Raw genomic sequence first — 24,030 nt, forward strand, 5'->3', positions numbered from 1 at the left:
GAATACTGAACTGTTTGCAAATGTGTAGAATTAGTTTTCAATGACTTATCGGAGTTAGAGCAAACAGAACAATACTTAATCAAATTGCTAATTATGCATTCTTATAGGGGCACCAAATTATAGTTTTGGTATTAGTATTGCCAAAGTGTCCTTTAGGTGCCAAGTTTAAAAACTTTGAATTTGATACTCACAGGTGGCACAAATTTATCACCTCAATAAAAAAAATCCTTTCAAGCCACAGTTCTTTCACTTTCTAAAAACGTTCAACTTGTGTGGAAGAGATTCTTCTCTAGGCCATTTGCTAACAATGAACTCTCAAACGCATAATAATGGTGTCATTGAGCATGACCTTACTCCATTCTTTCTCTGATATTTGAACTTCATTGATTTCAATACATCAGAAATATTTGACATGATAGATTGTCCTCCATAGTAATCACATGGTAACCTAGAAAGTCAATCTGCTCTGACATTTATCTTACCAGAAATAAATTGCACATCACAGTTGAGGTCATACAACTTGGACAATATACCAATCAATCTGTAACTAGCCGTACCTATCCCATTTTTTTGACAATAAAAAAAGGAATGGCTTTTGATCTTTTCTAAGTATAAAACGTTTACCCCATTGAAATATTCAGTCGCCCACAGACATCCGAAAGCCTTTCTTTTGATTAAATAGTATCTTTTTTCAGCATCGGATGATGACCTTAATGCACAAGTATTGGTAGGCTCCAATTTTTGTTTTTAGTTAGATTTTTAGAAAAGCCCATTATCCAAACCAATGCAACTTTGCAGATCTCCTCTGAGAAATGAGTGAGTGCTGGGACATGTAGGATCAACTTTTTTTAATCTTGATAACATCTTAGACCAACTCATAAGACCAAATTAATTGACTTTTTTTTTTATCAACTTACACATGGCAATGGTATGTGAAGATAAATGAGTAACACATCTAGAATACTATGGGTGAGGATCACAAAGGTGGTGAGATGTCTGCAAATACCTGTTAATTCAATCTGATGATACATTGCCCTGTGTTTTGAAGTTATATCCTGTATCTTAGGGAAGAGATGACAACCAGTATTTGCATTTTAAGGGATTGTAAATCCACACACAATCTTAAATCTTCTTATTTTTGTTTTTGTTCTTTGCCAAATTTATCGGGGGTGCCTACTGTTACAATTGCATAGGTTGTATAACTCCTCCCAGGGCTCTCAAAATCACTCAACCACTCGCATTGACAAGTGTTATTTGATCAGGTCGAGCTATTTTTAATACGTACTGGTCCCTTCTGGTGAGCTGAAACTGAAAAGGTGCTCTGTTCAGTTGAAAAGTGGAAGGGCAATAAAAGATGCCTTTAAATCTTGTTCTTATGTCACATTTGACCTGTGTTTACAGACAAAGGTCAAAAGTTGTTTTTTCTTACAATTAATTTTCCTTCTGACTGCAGAGTTCCAGGACTTTGTAAGGTGAACTGTGTGACCTGCTGCTTAGAATGTAAAATAAAAGGATATAGGGTGTCAGGTTTTTCCTAACACACAACATTTAAATTACTAAGTCAACTGTGAAAACATTTCAAAATATATTTCAGTAGTTGTGAAAGCCATTTTTTAAATATTTTTGATCGCCATCATCCACAAGAACACCATCCGCATCACGACCGACGCCGACGACACCTTCGCCGCCGAACACCTCCACTTCCAGATCCACACCGACCCAAAGACGACCCTCAGAGGCACCCTCATCTACAGACCCCCGGGACCACGCACACAATTCAGCGAAGACATCACGGACTTCATCAGCCCACACGCCCTCCCCTCCGCCGACTACATCCTCCTAGGGGACCTCAACTTCCACCTGGAAAACAACATGGACCGCAACACCATCGCCCTGCTGGACAACCTCGCCAACCTCTGACTCAAGCAACTGGTCAACACCCCCACCCACTACGCCGGCCACACGCTTGACCCCGTCTTCTCATCCAGCAAGCACATCGCCTTCAACCACTCCACCGGACTTCACTGGACCGACCACAGCTGCGTCCACTTCAGCTTCAGGAAAACCACTACCCACCACCACCCGCAACAGGCTCCCCACAGAAGCTGGAGCAGGATCACCGCCGACCAGCTCACCACCTCCCTCAGCCAGAACCCACCTGCCAGCACACCGGACCCCAACGAAGCTGCCCGCAACTTCACGCAATGGCTGACAGCCTGCGCCGACGACCTCGCACCACTGAAGAACCCTCCCAGCAAACCCAGAGGCACGAAGGCCCCCTGGTTCACCGACGAACTCAAGGACTCCAAAAAGACCTGCCGCACCCTCGAGAAAGCCTGGCTACACGACCGGACCACTGACAACATGACCGCCCTCAAACACGCGACCCGCAAGCACCCCTTGCTCATCCGCACCACCAAGAAGAAATCACTGAAGGAGCGACTGGACAACAACACCCACGACAGCAAGGAACTCTTCAGCATCGTCAAGGAGTTCTCCAACCCCAGCACCGGCAACAACAACATCACCCCCTCACAAGACCTCTGCGACTCCCTCGCCTCGTTCTTCCACCGCAAGATTGCCGATATACACAACAGCTTCGGCACACCATCCCCGCACCCAACCGTCGAACCAACGCACCCCACCACGACCCTCCGCACCTGGACCGCAGTGACCACTGAAGACACAGCCCGCACGATGAACACCATCCACTCCGGTTCTCCGACTGACCCCTGCCCCCACCACGTCTTCAACAAGGCCGACTCCACCATCGCACCCCAACTCCGAGACGTCATCAACACCTCCTTCGACACCACCACCTTCCCGGAGAGCTGGAAGCATGCCGAGCTCAGCGCCCTACTGAAGAAACCAACAGCGGACCCCACCGACCTCAAAAACTTCCGCCCCATCTCGCTCCTCCCTTTTCCTGCCAAAGTCATCGAGAAGATCGCCAACAGACAGCTTGCCGCCTTCCTCGAGACGAATGGATCCCTCGACCCCTCGCAGTCCGGTTTCAGAGCCAACCACAGCACCGAGACCGCCCTCATCGCAGCCACCGACGACATCCGAGCCCTTCTCGACAACGGGGAAACAGCAGCACTCCTCCTCCTGGACCTCTCCGCCGCGTTCGACACTGTCTGCCACCTCACCCTAGTCAAACGCCTCAGCAACACCGGCATCCAAGAGAAGGCATTGAAGTGGATCATCTCGTTCCTCGCTGGAAGAACACAGGGAGTTTGCCTCCCCCCCGTTTCGTTCCGAAGCCACCGAAGTCATCTGCGGCGTCCCGCAAGGATCATCCCTCAGCCCCACCCTCTTCAACGTCTACATGAGACCTCTTGCTGCCATCGCACGCCAACACAACCTCAACATCATCTCCTACGCCGATGACACCCAGCTGATCCTCTCCCTCACCAGAGACCCCGACACCGCCAGAACCAGCCTCCACGAAGGGATGAAAGACGTCGCAGAGTGGATGAAGAACAGCCGCTTGAAACTGAACTCAGACAAGACGGAAGTCCTCATCCTTGGACCATCACCCTCCGCATGGGACGACTCCTGGTGGCCCCCAGCCCTGGGCACCTCCCCCAAGCCGACAGACCACGCACGCAACCTGGGCTTCATCCTGGACTCCTCCCTCTCGATGACTAGACAAGTCAACGCCGTCTCCTCTTCATGCTTTCACACCCTCCGCATGCTCCGCAAGATCTTCCGATGGATCCCGATCGAAACCAGGAAGACGGTCACCCAGGCCCTCGTCACCAGCCGGCTGGACTACGGAAACACCCTCTACGCCGGAACCACAGCCAAGCTACAGAAAAGACTACAACGAATCCAAAACGCCTCCGCCTGACTCATCCTGGACATCCCTCGACGCAGCCACATCTCCAGCCACCTGAGGAACCTGCACTGGCTCCCCGTCAACAAGAGAATCACGTTCAGACTCCTCACCCACGCACACAAGTCTCTCCACAACCTGGGCCCCAAGTACCTCAACGACCGCATGACCTTCCACACGCCCGCCCGCCAGCTACGATCCGCTAGCCTCGCCCTCGCCACCGTACCATGCATCCGAAGAGCCAACGCCGGAGGCAGATCCTTCTCCTACCTGGCGGCCAAGACATGGAACTCCCTCCCCATCCACCTTCGGCGGACCCAGGACCACCTCGCCTTCAGGAGACAACTCAAGACCTGGCTGTTCGAGCAGTAGCGGCCCCCCTCCCCAAGCGCATTGAGACCCTTTCGGGTGAGTAGCGCGCTATACAAGTGCTCTGATTGATTGATTGATTGATTGTGGGATGAAAACAAATCAGAATACTTTACATGTTGATGTGCAAAGGATATGTTTTCTGAAACCCAATTTTCACAGATTGTTAAAACACTATATAGTTTTATCAGTAGATCTGTTAGTGGAGAGATTTTTGGACATTTCTTGGAAAGTTACTGTGTGTAGATGACAATATGTTACCACATCATGGTTTAGTAATATATTAAAATTGTGTGTTTATACAAACTGAGAAACACTCCTGCCCTGATGGCAATGTTTTTAGTAAAGTAAAATACAGGGAGTGCAGAATTATTAGGCAAATGAGTATTTTGACCACATCATCCTCTTTATGCATGTTGTCTTACTCCAAGCTGTATAGGCTCGAAAGCCTACTACCAATTAAGCATATTAGGTGATGTGCATCTCTGTAATGAGAAGGGGTGTGGTCTAATGACATCAACACCCTATATCAGGTGTGCATAATTATTAGGCAACTTCCTTTCCTTTGGCAAAATGGGTCAAAAGAAGGACTTGACAGGCTCAGAAAAGTCAAAAATAGTGAGATATCTTGCAGAGGGATGCAGCACTCTTAAAATTGCAAAGCTTCTGAAGCGTGATCATCGAACAATCAAGCGTTTCATTCAAAATAGTCAACAGGGTCGCAAGAAGCGTGTGGAAAAACCAAGGCGCAAAATAACTGCCCATGAACTGAGAAAAGTCAAGCGTGCAGCTGCCACGATGCCACTTGCCACCAGTTTGGCCATATTTCAGAGCTGCAACATCACTGGAGTGCCCAAAAGCACAAGGTGTGCAATACTCAGAGACATGGCCAAGGTAAGAAAGGCTGAAAGACGACCACCACTGAACAAGACACACAAGCTGAAACGTCAAGACTGGGCCAAGAAATATCTCAAGACTGATTTTTCTAAGGTTTTATGGACTGATGAAATGAGAGTGAGTCTTGATGGGCCAGATGGATGGGCCCGTGGCTGGATTGGTAAAGGGCAGAAAGCTCCAGTCCGACTCAGACGCCAGCAAGGTGGAGGTGGAGTACTGGTTTGGGCTGGTATCATCAAAGATGAGCTTGTGGGGCCTTTTCGGGTTGAGGATGGAGTCAAGCTCAACTCCCAGTCCTACTGCCAGTTCCTGGAAGACACCTTCTTCAAGCAGTGGTACAGGAAGAAGTCTGCATCCTTCAAGAAAAACATGATTTTCATGCAGGACAATGCTCCATCACACGCGTCCAAGTACTCCACAGCGTGGCTGGCAAGAAAGGGTATAAAAGAAGGAAATCTAATGACATGGCCTCCTTGTTCACCTGATCTGAACCCCATTGAGAACCTGTGGTCCATCATCAAATGTGAGATTTACAAGGAGGGAAAACAGTACACCTCTCTGAACAGTGTCTGGGAGGCTGTGGTTGCTGCTGCACGCAATGTTGATGGTGAACAGATCAAAACACTGACAGAATCCATGGATGGCAGGCTTTTGAGTGTCCTTGCAAAGAAAGGTGGCTATATTGGTCACTGATTTTTTTTTGTTTTGTTTTTGAATGTCAGAAATGTATATTTGTGAATGTTGAGATGTTATATTGGTTTCACTGGTAATAATAAATAATTGAAATGGGTATATATTTCTTTTTGTTGAGTTGCCTAATAATTATGCACAGTAATAGTCACCTGCACACACAGATATCCCCCTAACATAGCTAAAACTAAAAACAAAATAAAAACTACTTCCAAAAATATTCAGCTTTGATATTAATGAGTTTTTTGGGTTCATTGAGAACATGGTTGTTGTTCAATAATAAAATGAATCCTCAAAAATACAACTTGCCTAATAATTCTGCACTCCCTGTATGTCCTAGGTTATGTGGGCTAGACCTCATGGGTATGTGAGCTAGATTCTTCTGATGCATGCAGCAAAGTTTAGTCTACTTAATCAAACAAAATACTTTTTTTACTGCAGAAATGCTGAGCTCACATATTTGAAGGTGCAATCATATGTGAGAATTAAGAAAAAATGCGTCTCCGTAAACTATTTGCCTAGGATCACACAATTTGAGACCCTTTTACGGGTCAAGTACATTACAGTTAGGTCGAGTAGATTATATAAGTTACTTAACCTGCAGGTCTAGTAACATTTTAATGATTTTTCGAGCCCTGCCTCCTTTACACTTATTGAGCATTAAGGAAGAGAGCCATTCATGAGTTAATTTTGACATTTGATCAGCGTGGAGTTGTCATTTAATTTGAGTTAATGTGGAAATCCTTTCACTTTTCTTAATTGTTTTTATTAAGAATTCTTAGCACCAATAGAAATATTCACTGACGAATACAAAATGGGTATGTCCATGCCACCTTTCAAAGTCATTCCTAAGTAACTTTGATGCCTCCAACTCAATAAATGTTCACCTTGATGAGAAACATACATTTTGCCTTGACAGATATTTTCTTTAAACTGAGTGTCCACAACAAAAAACCCTAATAAGTCGATGATATCACCATAATCTGAGACAGCTCTAATAATGGGTTCAAACAAAGATTTCCATACCCTATTATTAGCAAATAACATATCAGAAATAACAGTGCAAGAGGAACCAGATTCTGCCTATGTTCTAGTTTTATGTTATCAATGAGGATATCACATGGAGGAGGAACATATGGCCCAGAATCAATATTTTTAACCAATCTTGAGCTATTCTGAGTAATAGATATCATGCAATGAGTGCTCTATTGTTTGAACAAGCCTTTCCAATGAACTTGGACTCATTATCATGGTTGTAGGAAATCTGCCAATTCTGTGTGGTCGCCCCAGATGGTTTTCTTTTTTTGGGGGCTGTGTGTTTTATTGGCTTTAGGGCTCTATGCATTTTATCCATGTTAACCAGTAGTAAAGTGCCTCTGTTCCCCCTTCAAACATGGTTGAATTGCCATACACTTACGTGAAATATTTAACTTACCTTTAAATCCCTAATAAATGGAGTATATGGTATAAGGTGTGCCCAGGGGCTGGAAGTTAAATGCTACTAGTGGACTGCAGCACCCATTGTACCATCAACTACAGTGTACAATTGTAGCCAGACTATAATTATAAATCCTGCAATTCGACCTGCCAAAATAAATCCTTCTGACAGCTGAAAACCTCAAATTTAAATATTAATAAATCACCCCTCTGTTGGCCTTGTGAGTCTGTCTGCTCTGTGACATAGATACCAGGAGGTTGACCTCAGGTTAATTTAGTAACTTTGATGGTTCACCCTGACGAGAATTGTGATAATTCTTGAGGTCGGTAGTCACACACCCAAAATAATAATCCCTTTTTTTAGCAACAAATTCTTTAATATATTTAATCTATCATTTCATACAGAGACAACATTTTAAACATTTCTTGCCTAATGCTGGAAAGGGTTTTGAGTTGCCAGATGTGCGTGTGACCCTCACTTGTTGGCTTATGTTGGAATCCTGTAATTTAAAATTTTACATTAGTCTTTTGACTTATTTACATTTTTATTAGAAATGTTTTAACCTCTTGGGTGCCTTGGACGAGATGATCTCGTCCAAGGCTACAGTTCCCCTGTGCCTTGGACGAGATCATCTCGTCCATGGCACAGGGGAACTTGGGGGCGCGCTAGCGCGCCCCCGTGCACCCCCCTTCCCCCCCCAAGTCGGGGATGGAAGGGGAAGACCTTCCCCTTCCACCCCAGACCCCCCCCACCCCCCCCCTGTGACGTCAGCGCGCGCTGATGTGTCACAGGGGCCAGCGCGATTGAAAAAGAAATGCAAAAGCATTTCTTTTTCAATCACTTGGGAGGCCCGGAGGGGCTTCAAAGGGAAGGAAAAGTATTTCCTTCCCTTTGAAGTCCCTCCGAGGGTTTTTTGAAACCCCACTAGACACCAGGGATTTTTTTTTTTTCTTTGAAATTGACAAAAGGGAGCGACCCCTTGGGCAAGGGTCGCTCCCAGGGGGGGGCATTTTTTTTTAAAAGGCCTTTTCTGCCCCCCCCCCCCTGGGGGCAGATACCTCTAGGCACCAGGGACCCTTTTTTTTTTTTTTTTTCATTTTTTTTATTGAGGTGGGGAGCGACCCCTTAGGCAAGGGTCGCTCCCCTTGGGGGAAAATTATATTTTTGCCATTTCTGCCCCCCTTGGGGGCAGATTGGCCTATTTTGATGAGGCCAATCTGCCCCCAAGGGGGGTAGAAACCACTAGACACCAGGGATTATTTTTTATTTTTATTGTTATTGACAAAAGGGAGCGACCCCTTGGGCAAGGGTCGCTCCCAGGGGGGCATATTTTCGGGAAGGCCTTTTCTGCCCCCCTGGGGGCAGATCGGCCTACTATTAGGCCGATCTGCCCCCAGGGGGGGCAGAAACCTCTAGGCACCAGGGACCATTTTTTTTTTTTTGTTTCGTTTTTTTTTTTTGGGTGGGGAGCGACCCCTTAGGCAAGGGTCGCTCCCCTTGGGGGAAAATGATATTTTGCCCATTTCTGCCCCCCTTGGGGGCAGATTGGCCTATTTTGATGAGGCCAATCTGCCCCCAAGGGGGGTAGAAACCACTAGACACCAGGGAGTTTTTTCTTTGCGTGAATTTCACGCAAAGGGAGCGACCACTTAGGCAAGGGTCGCTCCCTGGGGGGGAGGGCAATTTATTTTAGGCCATTTCTGCCCCCCCTGGGGGCAGATCGGCCTATTATTAGGCCGATCTGCCCCCAGGGGGGGAAGAAACCTCTAGGCGCCAGGGCAATTTTTTTTTGTGTGTTTTTTTTTTTTTTTAGAGATGGGGAGCGACCCATCAGGCAAGGGTCGCTCCCCTGGGGGGCAAATTGTATTTAGACCATTTCTGCCCCCCTGGGGGCAGATTGGCCGATTTTAGGTCAATCTGCCCCCAAGGGGGCAGAAACCACTAGGCACCGGGGATTTGTTTTTTGGCGCCAATGTCACGCAGGGGGAGCGACCCCGTAGGCAAGGGTCGCTCCCGGAGGGGGGTTGGTGTTGGGGGGGCAAATTTATTTTAGGCCATTTCTGCCCCCCCCCCCCGGGGGCAGATCGGCCTATTATTAGGCCGATCTGCCCCCGGGGGGGGCAGAAACCTCTAGGCGCCAGGGGAATTTTTCTTTTTTTTTTTTTTTTTTTTTTTTTTTTTTTTTTTTTTTGAGATGGGGAGCGACCCATCAGGCAAAAGTCGCTCCTCTGGGGGACAAATTGTATTTAGGCCATTTCTGCCCCCCTTGGGGGCAGATTGGCTGAGTTTAGGTCAACCTGCCCCCAAGGGGGCAGAAACCACTAGGCACCGGGGATTTGTTTTTTGGCGCCAATGTCACGCAAGGGGAGCGACCCCGTAGGCAAGGGTCGCTCCCGGGGGGGGGGGGGGTGGGGGTTGGGTGGGCAAATTTATTTTAGGGCATTTCTGCCCCCCCCCCCCCCCCCCCCCCCCCCGGGGCCGGCTGAGCTACAGGCCAAACACCACAGGTAGGCACCTTGCAAAAAACACCTCTGTTTTCTGTGAAAAAATATGTTGTGTCCACGTTGTGTTTTGGGCCATTTCCTTTTGTGGGCGCTAGGCCTACCCACAGAAGTGATGTACAATTTTTATCGAGAGACTTAGGGGAACGCTGGGTGGAAGGAAATTTGTGGCTCCTCTCAGATTCCAGAACTTTCTGTCACCGAAATGAGAGGAAAAAGTGTTTTTTGGGCCAAATTTTGATGTTTGCAAAGGAATCTGGGTAACATAACCTGGTCAGAGCCCCGCAAGTCACCCCATCTTGGATTCCCCTGGGTTTCTAGTTTTCAAAAATGCACTGGTTTGCTAGGTTTCCTCAGGTGTCGGCTGAGCTACAGGCCAAAATCCACAGGTAGGCACTGCTTTTTATAAAAAAATGTGATGTGTCCACGTTGTGTTTTGGGCCCTTTCCTTTCGTGGGCGCTAGTCCTACCCACACAAGTGAGGTATCATTTTTATCAGGAGACTTGGGGGAACGCTGGGTAGAAGGAAATTTGTGGCTCCTCTCAGATTCCAGAACTTTCTGCCACAGAAATGTGAGTAACATGTGTATTTTTAGCCAAATTTTGAGGTTTGCAAAGGATTCTGGGTAACAGAACCTGGTCCGAGCCCCGCAAGTCACCCCTCCTTGGATTCCCCTAGGTCTCTAGTTTTCAGAAATGCACAGGTTTGGTAGGTTTCCCTAGGTGGCGGCTGAGCTAGAGGCCAAAATCTACAGGTAGTCACTTTGCTAAAAACAGCTCTGTTTTCTGTGATATGTCCACGTTGTGTTTTGGGGCATATCCTGTCGCGGGCGCTAGGCCTACCCACACAAGTGAGGTCTCATTTTTATCGGGAGACGTGGGGGAACACTGGGTGGAAGGAAATTTGTGGCTCCTCTCAAATTCAGAACTTTCTGCCACAGAAATGTGAGGAACATGTGTTTTTTTTAGCCAAATTTTGAGGTTTGCAAATTATTCTGGGTAACCGAACCTGGTCCGAGCCACACAAGTCACCCCTCCTTGGATTCCCCTAGGTCTCTAGTTTTCAGAAATGCACAGGTTTGGTAGGTTTCCCTAGGTGGCGGCTGAGCTAGAGGCCAAAATCTACAGGTAGTCACTTTGCTAAAAACAGCTCTGTTTTCTGTGATGTGTCCACGTTGTGTTTTGGGGCATATCCTGTCGCGGGCGCTAGGCCTACCCACACAAGTGAGGTATCATTTTTATCGGGAGACTTGGGGGAACATAGAATAGCAAAACAAGTGTTATTGCCCCTTGTCTTTCTCTACATTTATTCCTTCCAAATATAGGGGTGTGTGTAAAAAAGACATCTATTTGAGAAATTCCATGTAATTCACGTGCTACTATGGTCACCCCGGAATTCAGAGATGTGCAAATAACCACTGCTCCTCAACACCTTATCTTGTGCCCTTTTTGGAAATGCAAAGGTTTTCTTGATAGCTATTTTTTACTCCTTATATTTCAGCAAATGAATTACTGTATACCCGGTATAGAATGAAAACGCACTGCAGGGTGCAGCTCATTTATTGGCTCTGGGTTCCTCGGGTTCTTGATGAACCTACAAACCCTATATATCCCCGCAACCAGAGGAGTCCAGCAGACGTAACGGTATATTGCTTTCGATAATCTGACATTGCAGGGAAAAGTTACAGAGTAAAAAGTAGAGAAAAATTGATGTTTTTTTCACCTCAATTTCAATATTTTTCTTTTTCAGCTGTTATTTTCTGTAGGAAACCCTTGTAGGATCTACACAAATGACCCCTTGCTGAATTCAGAATTTTGTCTACTTTTCAGAAATGTTTAGGTTTCTGGGATCCAGCATTGGTTTCATGACCATTTCTGTCACTGACTGGAAGGAGGCTGAAAGCACAAAAAATTGCACAAATGGGGTATGCCCCAGTAAAATGCCAAAATTGTGTTGAAAAATCGGGTTTTCTGATTCAAGTCTGCCTGTTCCTGAAAGCTGGGAAGCTGCTGAGTTTAGCACCGCAAACCCTTTGTTGATGCCATTTTCAGGGGAAAAACCACAAGCCTTCTTCTGCAGCCCCTTTTTCCAATTTTTTTGAAAAAAACGAAATTTTCACTGTATTTTGGCCAATTTCTTGGCCTCCTTCAGGGGAACCCACAAAGTCTGGGTACCTTTAGAATCCCTAGGATGTTGGAAAAAAAGGACGCAAATTTGGCTTGGTTAGCTTATGTGGACAAAAAGTTATGAGGGCCTAAGCGCGAACTGCCCCAAATAGGCAAAAAAAGGCCTGGCACAGGAGGGGGAAAAGGCCTGGCAGCGAAGGGGTTAAGCCTGACAGCACAGACTTGTTCTTGGGGTGTTTTCCTTTGGACATTATTTTAATAGAAGAAACAGCATTGTCACCACTTTTGACAATATCAACAGTTTCTTTCAAGGAGGGATTCCAGTCTATTAACTGGGCTTGAATTTTCCTCTTGTAACAATGAACAACTGTTTAGTTGCTGATGTACAGGTTTAAATGTCCATCAAGATCCCTTTGAGAAGCTAAAATGTGGAACACTGCTACATAAGCATCAATCATGTCAATATGCAGTTGTTGGTGTGTACATAATTTGTGTACTTCCATCATCATGCATGGTTCTCCCTTGAATTTAACTTCAGCCTATTAATGGCTACCACATAGTGATTATAATTGCCAGAAGCTGTTCAGGTTGGAGGTTTACAAAGAGGTAAGTGCTCATACATTTGTTGAGCTTCTTTTCCAAGCAAGTTCAATTATAATGCCTTTTTTCTTTCCCCATCAAATGTTTTTAGCATCCATGGCAATATCATCAAATAATTATATAGATGGACTGTGTCTCTTCGGAGGTTTGTTTGGTGGGCTCATCTAGAAATTCCGGGACTGGGTGACTCACAGTGCTGTTAAGGAAAGACAATGGGAAACAGCTGTTGAAAAAGAAGCACTAATAACAAACGTTGTAGATGAGCAAAGCATTGGCAAAGCCAATAGGCCTCGTCTTGGCTATTGTCTTTTCTAATGTGTTTTTGCCATGTTAACCTGCGTGGCTGCTGTCCACCATGGCTAAAAGCTAATGGCGAAGAGGAGAGTGGCGTAGAGAGTTGTAAAGTGGAATGGTGACGAGTGGAGTAGGGTGTTATGGAGTGACAGAATGTCATGTGTTCGAGTGGCATAGTGTGGAGTCACGTAAAGTGGTGTAGAGTAGAGCAGACTGGTGTAGAGTGCATTGGCATAGACTATTTCAGGGTATAGTGGTGTAGAGTGCAGTGCCGTTGAATTCAGCAGTGTACAGTGCAGCATTGTAGAATGCAGTGGCATAGATTTGAGTGGTGCATGGTGAAGGGGAGTTGCACATCGTAGAGTGGTGTGCGCACAGTGCAGTTGCTTGGCGTACAGTGCAATGACACAGAGTCCCATTGCTTTTAGTGCAGTGGTATTAAGTGCAAAGTAGAGGTAAATGGTATAAAGTGGTGAGGAGTAGCATACAGTGCAGTGGGGTAGTGCAGACTAGAGTGTCAAAGAGTTCAGTGGCGGAGAGTGCAGTTTTGCAGAGTAGAGTGTTAGAGTGCAGTGATGTAGACTGGCATAGAGTACAGTGATGTAGAGAAGAGTGCATTGGCATAACTAATTTGGTTAAAGAGTTTAAGAAAGGATGTGATTAATGTTTTAATAGGTTGGAGAGAAGGTGTTCCCCAGGAGTGGCAAACTATCAGGATGGGTCAGAATTCCTAATGTGGCCCTATGTTCAGCTCCATGGTGGCTCTATATTGGAATAACTTTCTTTGACTAGTTCCCCATGTTATTCAATCCTACATTGCACACAGCACAGAAAGGTGGTAACTCACAAAAGGAAAAACAGAGATTTGAGATTGTAGAAGATGTGTTAAATATATAGTTGAATCACTTAGGAGTCTTCTAGTCCTAACTTCTTGGTTTATTGCAGTGTCTACTCACATTCTTCAGGTAACTAAACCAGCGACTTCCTAGCTTGTTGTGCACCGTTAAACGCTGGCAATATGATGGTATATCTCCCATTGCATATGCAAAGGATCAGGATCAGATCAGTACATAACTCAGCTAACGTGTTTTATGAAAAAAATAACTGCTTCAGGTCAGAAAGTTCTTTAGACTTTAGAATTTCACATGCGTTATGTTGACTCCTTGTAGCAAACAGTTGTTACATTTTAGTTTGATTGTGGAACTGCCTAATGCCAGAGTTCTCCACATATACCATTTGATTTGTTTATTTAGGTAGCCATTTTAGAAGTTCCATAAATAAATAAATGCCAGAAATTGGAGGAAAGTGTTGCAGGAAACGCAAGACCTGTAGTGAAACGTTTGCTAACACTGACAAGATAAACACAAGTGTCACATTGATCTTTAACGTTTTATTTCCATTTGTATGTGGAACTCAGAAATGTCCATTCTATACCTCCAGGTTTGAAGACAACTTGATGTACTGGTCAGCAGAAAGAAAGGAGAATGAATTCAGAGGAAGAAGAAACTTCAGTGAAAGCTAATAACCAAGATGACGGTGGTCCTGATCTGGTAAAAGACGAACTGAAACATTGTGATGGGAAAAATGTTGTGACAGATGCGCTTGGAAATGGCTCTGGTGGTAATGCAATAAAAGATGACCATGAGAAACGTGATAATGATTTGGTGGAAGCAGAACCTAAAGCGGTGGCTGATCATGAAAACACAATTGCAGAAGAACTTAAAGGTAGCAGTCAAAGTGTCCTTATGGCAGCAGAAGGTGGAGATCCAAAGGATAATCTGGTGAAAGAAATTCAGGAAGGCAGTGAGCCCGATGGAACTGTCAAGGATTCTAGTATGTACCGCTATATAAAGGACAATCTATTCACATCAGAGATATTTAAAGTCGAAATTAGGAACCTTCCCAAGTACATTGGCTTCAATGATGTCAAGAAGTTCCTCACCAAATATGGACTCAACCCTCACAAGATCAAGCTTTTTGGTAGGCAAACATTTGCATTTGTGACTTTTAAAAGTGAGGAGGAGCGAGACAAAGCAATGAAAGTCCTTCATGGGGTGATGTGGAAGAACAGGAACCTAAGTGTCATGCTTGCCAAGCCAAAGGCCGACCCTATTGCAAAGAAAAGGAAAAAGGAATTGGAGGGGCTGGAGCACTCTGAGGCCAAGCGGCCCGCTGTGGCAGAAGCAGCGGATGTGGGGACCCTCAACAAGCAGATTGCAGATGTGGTGACGCCTCTGTGGAATATTCCCTACGAGGGGCAGCTGAAGAAGAAAGAAGAGGATTGCAGACAAGTTCTGCACAAACTAACAGTGTAATTACCTCCAAACATTTTTCCTAACAAGACCAAGTCAGTATTCGTTTAGAGTATCCTAATATCAGGGCACTGACATAATCGCTGCATGATGAGGGATACATACTAGTTGGTGGTTCAAGGCTGGATGTGTTTAGAACTAGAACAAACGTCGAAGAAATATGTTGTCGCTTTGTTTCTGCAGATTTGTTTTTGTCATATTTTTGGGGAAGTTAAAAATTATAAATTTAGGAGGGGAATTGTGAAATTTGGGACTCTGAGTGATGGATTTATGTAAAACTTCACCCAAAGTTATCCACGCTTGCCTCTCCCTGCTAATGGGGTGAGAGAGGATTTCGGATTTGAGCATTAGTCACGGTTCAGAAACAAATGAAGGGAAGATCTCACCACCAAAGCCCATCTTTTATAAGGTCTGATATGAGCATATGGGGTGTTATACAGGTAAGGGCCGGGTGGTATAACCAGATGTGGGTAGATCTATTGATAACTGTGGACAAATCGGTATATAGATAATATAATTTGGACCTGGCAAACGTAGGTAAACTTTTTGTGCAACATGGGGAACTGTAGAAGGGTTTACCTTAGGCTAGGAGGAGTAAACAAACAACAAAGGTGTAATCATACTCTGGTTTCCAAGGTATAGGCAAAGTGGCCTCTTAGCAGAATGCCGGCAAGATTGATGCTCTGGGTGACTTAATCACAGTGACTTGTTAGGCCTACATACAGTCCCAATTCTAAATGTGGGAGAAGAATCCCACCAAGAATAAGAGAAATTTTACCTAGAGAATATGTCCAGTAACTCTTTCCTTTTTCTCACATGCTTCTCCTACGTATTTCTTTCTTGTGTGTTAAAATTATGTTCTGACCTGGCATATAGCGAGTGGGTTAAGAGTATACTGCATACATTTACATCAAAGCGTAGCGCAAAGTGGAACTATTATTATTACTGAGTCCTCCTTTATAGACGGCAGGAGAGACTGAAGGCAGTGTCTGTCAGAAACCAGGCGAGCATGGTCCCCAAAAAACTGATTAATAAACCCCCATTTGAAAGCATAACTGAAATATTTGACAAAGAAAGTTCTTTGAATCCAAGGGCTGCACAGGACTGGATTGTACAAGGCCTCCAGGCGAATGGGCAATGTGCAAAATAAGAATTTGAGTTTTTGCAGCTTACAGGGTCTCGAAAGGCTGCTGTGGGTGGTGCCACAGCTAGCTGCAGTGAACTGGGTCAGAGCTGGCTGCAGTAGACCGGACTTCAGCGATTGCAGTGGCGGGTGGTCTCAGCCAGGAGCTCTGCCCTTAATTTCTGCTAATGTTTTCCTTCTGTTGAAAATGGTGAAGCGCAGTTGCTAGAAACATTGTGCGATCCGCAGAGCACAAATATGAAAAAAGTCAGATTGGTTCCACAGTGATGTCTTTTCAGTTCTCCAACACTCACCTCACAAGTCGTCGTTAGAACAGATAAAATTGCTAGTTTGAAATGAGTCCTCCGACAATAGCATGAACTGCAATATTCTTTGCTCTTCCAGGGAAATTGCAAAGAACAACAAGGCTCTCTTGCCGTGGCTTTTCCTGCAGAAGCAGAAAAACAACGACCTTTGTTGTCCATTTGAGGGAGTGAAACCTTCCCCTGTTCAGGTATTGCACGTCCGCGCACAGTATTGTTTATGGTGCATTATGTTCAGTTCAGCTTATTTTATATTACAGTTTTTTACTTTTATTCTGTTAGTAAAATTAAAGTTACTTGCACAAATCGAGGTTCTGGTGGGCCACATCAGTACTTTCTACTCACAGGCAGGGCCTTCAGCCATTTGCACCAGATCTTCACCACAGCCCTTCCTAAGTCTCGTTCATGAATAAGTTCAGTTTACACTACTCCCCCTTACCCCACACTCCCCCCAAAAAAGTGTGTGTATTTTTGGGATCTTCTGACTTAATTTCTGCAGTTGAGCTTCTCTGAGTTAACCTTTTGGGTTGTCTTCCGCCACAGACCGAATATCGCAACAAATGCGAGTTCTTAATTGGTGTTGGTGCCAACCAGGAAGACAAAACTGTGGGTTGTCGCCTGAGCAAGTACAAGGGTGGAACATGTGCCGTGGTGGAACCATATAACACCATCCACATTCCTGCTGCCATGAAAACAGTTGTGAAGGCGTTTCAAGATTACATCAGGTGAGAGTCAAATAATGTGGCTTCGCCAGAATGAAAAATGAGGCTCTACCATCACATTCTTGATTTAAGTTATCAAAAGTGTAAAGGGCTGAGCAGTGTGGGGAAACTAAAGCAAATTAAATTTACCTTCATTTTCGAAAGTAGTGCTGCTTTAAGATTTATTGTTGGCTGGTGTGGGCTCTCTCAGTTGTTAATTGACTGGTATAGTGCTGTGTGTGTCACTATTCTTTGTGTGCATGGTCTTCTAAAATTTAGGAATCGTGCATAAAGTCTTATATCACTCAGTTTGTCTTTTCAATAAAGCTTGCATTTACCCCCTTCTGGAGTCTGGCGACTACAGTCTCACAAAAGTGAGTGGCAAAGAGGAAATTGACAGAATGATCACTCTGTTCACAAACCTGCTCCAGCCACATGTAGTGTGAATAGCAACATTGTTTTCAGAAAGCTTTCTCTGCTGCCAAATCACAGTAGTTATTGCCCACATTCTGATTGGTGCATGTGCTTGTTTCTGTTTGCAGCATTGTCCAGCATAATTTCGTTATGTTGGAGTGTGGCTCAGGAAACCTCAGCAGCCCTCGTGCCTTAATGTCACTCTTTGCCATTGCAGGTCTACACCATACTCTGTTTACAGTCCAGAAACCTATGAAGGACACTGGAGGCAGCTGACTGTCCGCATGAGCAAAACTGGTCAGATTATGGTGATTGCACATTTTAATCCACAGGTACAAATAACATCCCCTGGTCGTGTGAATTGTAGTCCTGTTTCTCTTTGGGATCTCTTCCAAGCCCGATTTTGTTCTTATGGGCTATAATCCGAGGTGGTTTAATACCATTCAGGTCAACCACATTTTAATATACGCCTTGTGTGTAGTAAACTGGTTACCTTTTGGGTGGCAGCCAAAAATAAGTATTATTGCAAAATTCTCCACATCAGTTTGCTTGGATTAATTTTCCAGTTCTTGACAGGTATGTATGTTTGGTCATTTTGCTTACACTGTCTTCTCCCTCTTTATTTAAGAACTGTTTTTGTCAAGTCCAGCTTAGATAGCACTTAATAAAAACATTAAACCCTTTAAAAGAGCATATGGAGCAGACGTTGATGAATTAAGTTGTCCTTGCTGATTTAATTTGATCAAGTGGAGAAACTGACTACTACTCTGGTCTACTGCTACTAGCCAAAACATAACCAATAGACCATGCTTCCTATTTATACTCTAGTAAATGTTTCCTGCCTCTAATTCTTCCTTCGGTTTTGACCTACAGACAGGTTTAGCTGCTTTGTTATCAAGGATCTGTTGTCTTCAGTACAGTCCACATAGATGGACTTTGGGTCAGCCCCTTGTTCGGTATTGGGTGCTTTCCTTGTCTGTCTGGGTTCTCTGCCCCTTATTTAAAGGGTTTCCTTCCTGTTCTTCCATCCCGCCTTTGGAGCACATCTGCTTTACCATGTTTCTGATTGGTTCACTTGGATCCTGACATTAGGGGCTATTTGTCCCATTAGGGGCTATTTGTCCTCCAGCACACACTGCGAGGGCATCACATCCCTCACTCCATTCCACATCACCAGTGCGATGTAAAACATTTCTTGTGGAAGGACACTGCAGCTGCACACTGTACTAGTCTACTTGTATTTGCCAGCCCCTCCCCCCCAAAAAACACATTTTGTTTTCTTTTTTTAATTTTGTTCATGAGGGCCTGACGCTTCCCACTGCTACCAGGCAGCTCTCATTTTGCAAGCCATCTCTTGTGTTATTTCTTTTCTTTATTTTGTATTTATATGTTAATCTTTTTATGAGGGCTTGGTGTGTATATATACACACTGCTACCAGAAACTCACATTTTACTTAAAATCATAAGGATAACCATCCCACGTTATCCCCTGCATGCACAAGAATGTGGGACAGACATCATATAATGATTTTTCTTACACTTCATATAAAATCTTTATGCAATGGCCTTTTTTTATGTGCATGCACTGCAGCCATCTGACGGAGATGCAAAGCATTGGCAAAGCCGCTAGGCTTCACTGGCAGGACATATCAGATTTTCCAGTGCTTCTTGTCCTAGGTCATCATTGGACATTCTGACTCCTTTGGTTCCTACAAGCTGAGCTGATGATTCAATAGAAAATACATACAGTATCGCTGAAGAATTCTGGCAAACTAGAGCACTTGTTAATGAATTTGCAGATCTCTGAACTGCCAGTACAATTTTTGATTCAAAGTGAAAATATGATCAGATTATCTTTAGCCATGTTTTGCCCCATTATGTAAATTTTCCTTACAGTTTGGGGAGCCATTTAGATATGCGGTTGTGATATTCTGACTTGGGCAGCACTATGGTCTGCAAAAGGAGCTTCCTATTCTCTTTAGGCAAATGTGGGACAATTTATGGATATTCAATAGAATATGATGTGCTCAATTAGTGATGTCCACCACCTATGGTGCATATGTGAGTTAACTACCAATTAGTGGTCCTGGCCCTGTCAACAGGGGAAAGGCAGATGCTTAAACTAATCTATTTATCGCAATGCAGAAGCAAAATCTAGGCTGCTTAATTACTGGGAGAAAAAGCAATACACTCTGAAGCACTGAGTTTTGACCTCTGACTTTGGCTATTGTGGCTGTAATCGGGACCTGAAGGATCATTCAGACTGAGCTCCTATATTTGAGTCACAATCTGCTGGTAGAGGCTACAGTAACTTTCTCCAGCACCCCTTGTGTCATCCCTTTGTGCTGTGTGTGCCTGAGACTGATCTTAAGCCTAATGTTGTCTAAGGATTTTGTGTCCAGTCTCCATTCTGTGCTAATCTATAGAGAGAGAACATTCTTTACATTTCCATTTGTTTGTTGCACTTGGCAGCCCTAAAAAATGTGTCTCCTCTAAGTGCCCTTCCGGTTCATCCTCTAAAAAGCCAGCATCTTGGTTAGACGCCATCTTAAAGAAAGAATAAGCCAGTTGTTTTTTTTCTCAAAGAAGAACCAGGGCATTTATCCCACTTTTCAAACACGCTTAGCCCCCCTTCCACTTTGGCTACTGTAACATAACATCTTTTAGAATATTGGGTACCAGTCTATACTCCTTTAGGCCCATAGGAGATGATGTAGTAGAACTGGCAAACACTGAGATTTTATGCATGCTCCCAAGTGGCAGTCAGAAAACTGTACTTCATGTGATGCTCACATCACTATATAAGTTTGCTCCATCTGGAGCCACTAAAACAGTGCTAAATAGACTACAGATAATCCAGAATGTAGCATCTTGACTCCTCTTCCGTATTCTCAGGCGGGAGGCGATGGCCTCTTCCCTCGTAATGCTGCACTGGCTACCTGCTGAGAAGCGGGTACATTTTAAAGTAGTCTGTCACTTTTCATGCATTTCCAGGTTTTGTTATGTACCTTATGTCATTCTCCTAATGAAAAAAGTGTTCAGAAATGCTTCGAAGACCTGGCTGTTCCAAAACCCGTAAACCACTAAATCCTTTGATTTTCTCTGGCTGCAAACATGGGAACCCTACGTCAGATAAAGGCCTTCAGCATTGCTTGCAAGATGGCAACTGACAGGGGAGGTTTAATGGAAATCAAAAAACAATAATTGTACATTAACTTTTATTTTGGCTTTTCAAGGTTGGCAAAGGCAAAAAATACTTAATTCTGGATTATTGTGTATCCGCACTGTGGGAAGATGGGTTCTGGTTACAGCACCACCCTGCCCCACACACTTTTTTGCCTGTTTTTTGATGCAACTTTGACTGAAGTGCACTGGGTTCTTGCCAACCGGCTCCCCAGTGCCACTGTTCCTTCAACAAAACAAGACACCTGGTCACGTGATCCCCAAGTGACCAAGCCCTGCAGCACCTCTTGTAAGTCTTCTGGTACCTGGGGCCTAGGTACTGCAGAAGGTCCCTAAGAGCTGCAGCCCAGCTTGCGCCACTCTAAGCGACCCAACCTGTTTCTGCAGACTCCTCCCTCAATCCCACCCGCAACTGAGAGTGACCTGAAGACAAAGAGCCAACGCCTCAGGACACCTCTGCACCCGTCCACCCTGGACTGCGAGAAGAGGACCAAGGGTATCCACACGTCTCCCAGCCTCATTAGACCTGAGCCCACTTGTTGACTTGGTCAGATTGGTCCCCCAGTCCACACCTGCAGACTGTTTCTGTAGGCACCCCAGCAGCCGCAAGTAACTCCATCACTCGACCCGACGCCAGAAGAAACCAGTGCACCTGTGCCCCACAGCCTGAGGAAAAGTAGACCAGCCCCCGTGTGTTCTCCCGGACTAGCCTTCGAGTCCCAACTTGCAGCAGCTTCCTGATCAGATCGTTTCCCATTGAAGTGAATGGGACACCCCACGCTGTAACACACCTCTGCACTAGGATGACCCAGAGTCTCTGGAGATGATCTGTTTGTGTGGCTTTGGATCCTGCCCCAGACTCACCTTAAATCCCGGAGAACAGTCCCGTAAGTTGCTGCAAAGTGTTCGACTGCAGTACATGTTTTTCACCCCCGTAGGATAACATTACCACATCCCAAAATTGCAAAAAGTGTCGCCCTTCAAAAACTGTTAAAATTCCTATCTCAAAGTACTCACCTGAATCTGATGATCTTGTTATCAAAAGTTATATAAAAGTACGTGTTACTTTTATAAATTGGTGTCGGATTTCTTTACTAAGTGAGCGTCTCACTTAACTGTAGGAGTGTTGCCTTACATGCTTAGCACTACCCTCTGATTTGCCTAACTGCTCGACCACACTACCCAAAAAGAAAGCATTTGTGGTGTCATTTGTGCGTCTGTGATACCTTTGGGTTTGCCTGGACCCTTCACGCAGTGTACTTTATTTTGGTGCACTATATACAGAGCCAGCTTCTTACAAGCACCATGGGTTTTGACCCATATGGTGACGTCGGATACTCTGGGAGGGTGAGCTGTTAGTATGCCTTTTAAAAATCCTAAATAATTAGTCATTTCGAAAATAGAGGTAGCCCAGGCCCCGACAATCAAATGTTTTACTTAAGGAAAGTGGGGGTCATTTTAAGATTTTTAAGGAACCATAATCTAGAATTATGGTGTTTTAGGGGTCAATAAAGTTCATCAGTAGGAAATGAAACAATTTGAATATGTCCTAAAATATAGTATTTTATTGCATAATCTTATTCAGCAAGTGTTCTTGGTCACTTTTTAAATAATGAGAAAGTCAAGGGTGAAAGCATTTCCTACTTGGAGGGGCTAAACAAATTCTTGGGGGTGCACTTGGGGTCAAAGACCTGTCAAACCTGGTGATGTAGAGTGTGGTGCATGTGACTAGGTGCAGAGATCAAATCGGACACTAATGCAGTGCCTATGTTTGTATGTAAAGTGTGACCTGAATACATAGCTGGAAGGCATTCTTGCATAAAGTCAAACTAGAAACCCAGTTTGAGTAATAGAAAGGGATAGAAGCAGAGGAAATTAATTCAAAGGAAGTGTGGTTGACTGTGTGCAGAAATTATTGACTGCAGTGATGGATGGGTTATTCAAAGATATTTGTCTAAAATTGAACAGCTTTAAGATACAGTGTTGAGTATGTCGTACATCACCATGCTGAATTAGTCAACATGAGAAAAGCAGGTTAAAGTGGTGTTTGTTTCCTCAACAATGGTGTAGGCCTTGCAGGAATAGTGACATTGGAATGGCACGTCTATTTATTTTAAATGCTACATTTATTCGCAATACAAACAGAATCCATAGGAATGTGGTGCAGATTTCAGTTATACTTCACATTATGGTCGTGCGTCTGCCTGATTATTAACAGTTTATGCGTTATACCCTTTTATAGCACGTATCACGATTGCTGGTAGTGTGATGAGACCGATATTTCCTGCATTTTTCCACTGGTCAATTTCTGCAGGTCAAACCTGCTGAAATTGTATGTGGGGATATTGCTTGGTAAATAATGGAACATGCAGATGTTTCTGCTGTAAGTACAAAAATCTGCATGATATGGCAATTAGAGGGCAGTTACCATATGGATGTTACTTGCTCAGTTGGACTATATCGGGTCCGATAAAGATCACTACCTTTTCCAGGCTGATCGAAATCAGGGTCTCTGTTTTTGCATTACAAAATGTGTGCTGACAACAATTGTATGGTATGAAAACTGTCAGTCATATCAACCTATATAATAATGTCTTCATACACTGTCATTTTCTTCATCCCGATTTTGAGATGTGCATTTCCAAGGTGGCACCTAGCATGCCCCAAGCCACCATGATTACAGCAATTCTAGTTATCAATAGAAAAGTTTTCAGCGAATACGTGAATTCAAGTGATGATCCCTTTCAATTATTTATTTTAGAAATTAAGTGAAGAAGATTTAGCAGGCTTGAAGGCAACTTTGGCAAGATTCTTCATGGAGGCGGAAGGCAAGGACTGCGGAGTGACTTCACTTTATTTTGCCAGAGAAGGCCAAAGGTATGATCACTGCGCAGTGTGGCTGTTGCCTCTAAGGCGAAAATAGCTTTACTTCTAATATCCAAGCCACTTCCCATTCCCCCCCACCAGCCACCTTATTTAGAACATTGAGAATCATTACTGTTCGATGGCATCTGTCGCTGTAGATACGCATGTTTTGCAATAGCTTGCCATCTGGTGTTGGGCCGGAGTGTTACAAGTTGTTTTTCTTCGAAGAAGTCTTTGGAGTCACGGGACCGAGTGACTCCTCCTTTTGTCTCCATTGCGCATGGGCGCCGACTCCATCTTCGATTGTTTTTTTTCTGCCATCGGGTTCGGACGTGTTCCTGTCGCTCCGAGTTTC

The 24,030-nt window shown here is 44.4% G+C and overlaps 1 protein-coding gene across 4 annotated transcripts in view; it reads left to right on the top strand.

Moving 5' to 3' along the window:
* Window positions 1–24,030, top strand: part of TRMT2A (tRNA methyltransferase 2 homolog A) — a 65,574-nt gene that overhangs the window by 3,961 nt on the left and 37,583 nt on the right. For all 4 annotated transcript variants that reach the window (XM_069215279.1, XM_069215276.1, XM_069215278.1 and 1 more), the window contains exons 2-6: window positions 14,195–15,065; window positions 16,595–16,703; window positions 17,056–17,237; window positions 17,845–17,959; window positions 23,572–23,687. In XM_069215279.1, the coding sequence (XP_069071380.1) occupies window positions 14,239–15,065; window positions 16,595–16,703; window positions 17,056–17,237; window positions 17,845–17,959; window positions 23,572–23,687 (1,349 nt within the window). In that variant the 5' untranslated portion in view covers window positions 14,195–14,238. The remainder of the gene's footprint in view (window positions 1–14,194; window positions 15,066–16,594; window positions 16,704–17,055; window positions 17,238–17,844; window positions 17,960–23,571; window positions 23,688–24,030) is intronic.

The sequence above is a fragment of the Pleurodeles waltl genome, chromosome 11, assembly GCF_031143425.1.
Source record: "Pleurodeles waltl isolate 20211129_DDA chromosome 11, aPleWal1.hap1.20221129, whole genome shotgun sequence".
Lineage (NCBI taxonomy): Eukaryota > Metazoa > Chordata > Amphibia > Caudata > Salamandridae > Pleurodeles > Pleurodeles waltl.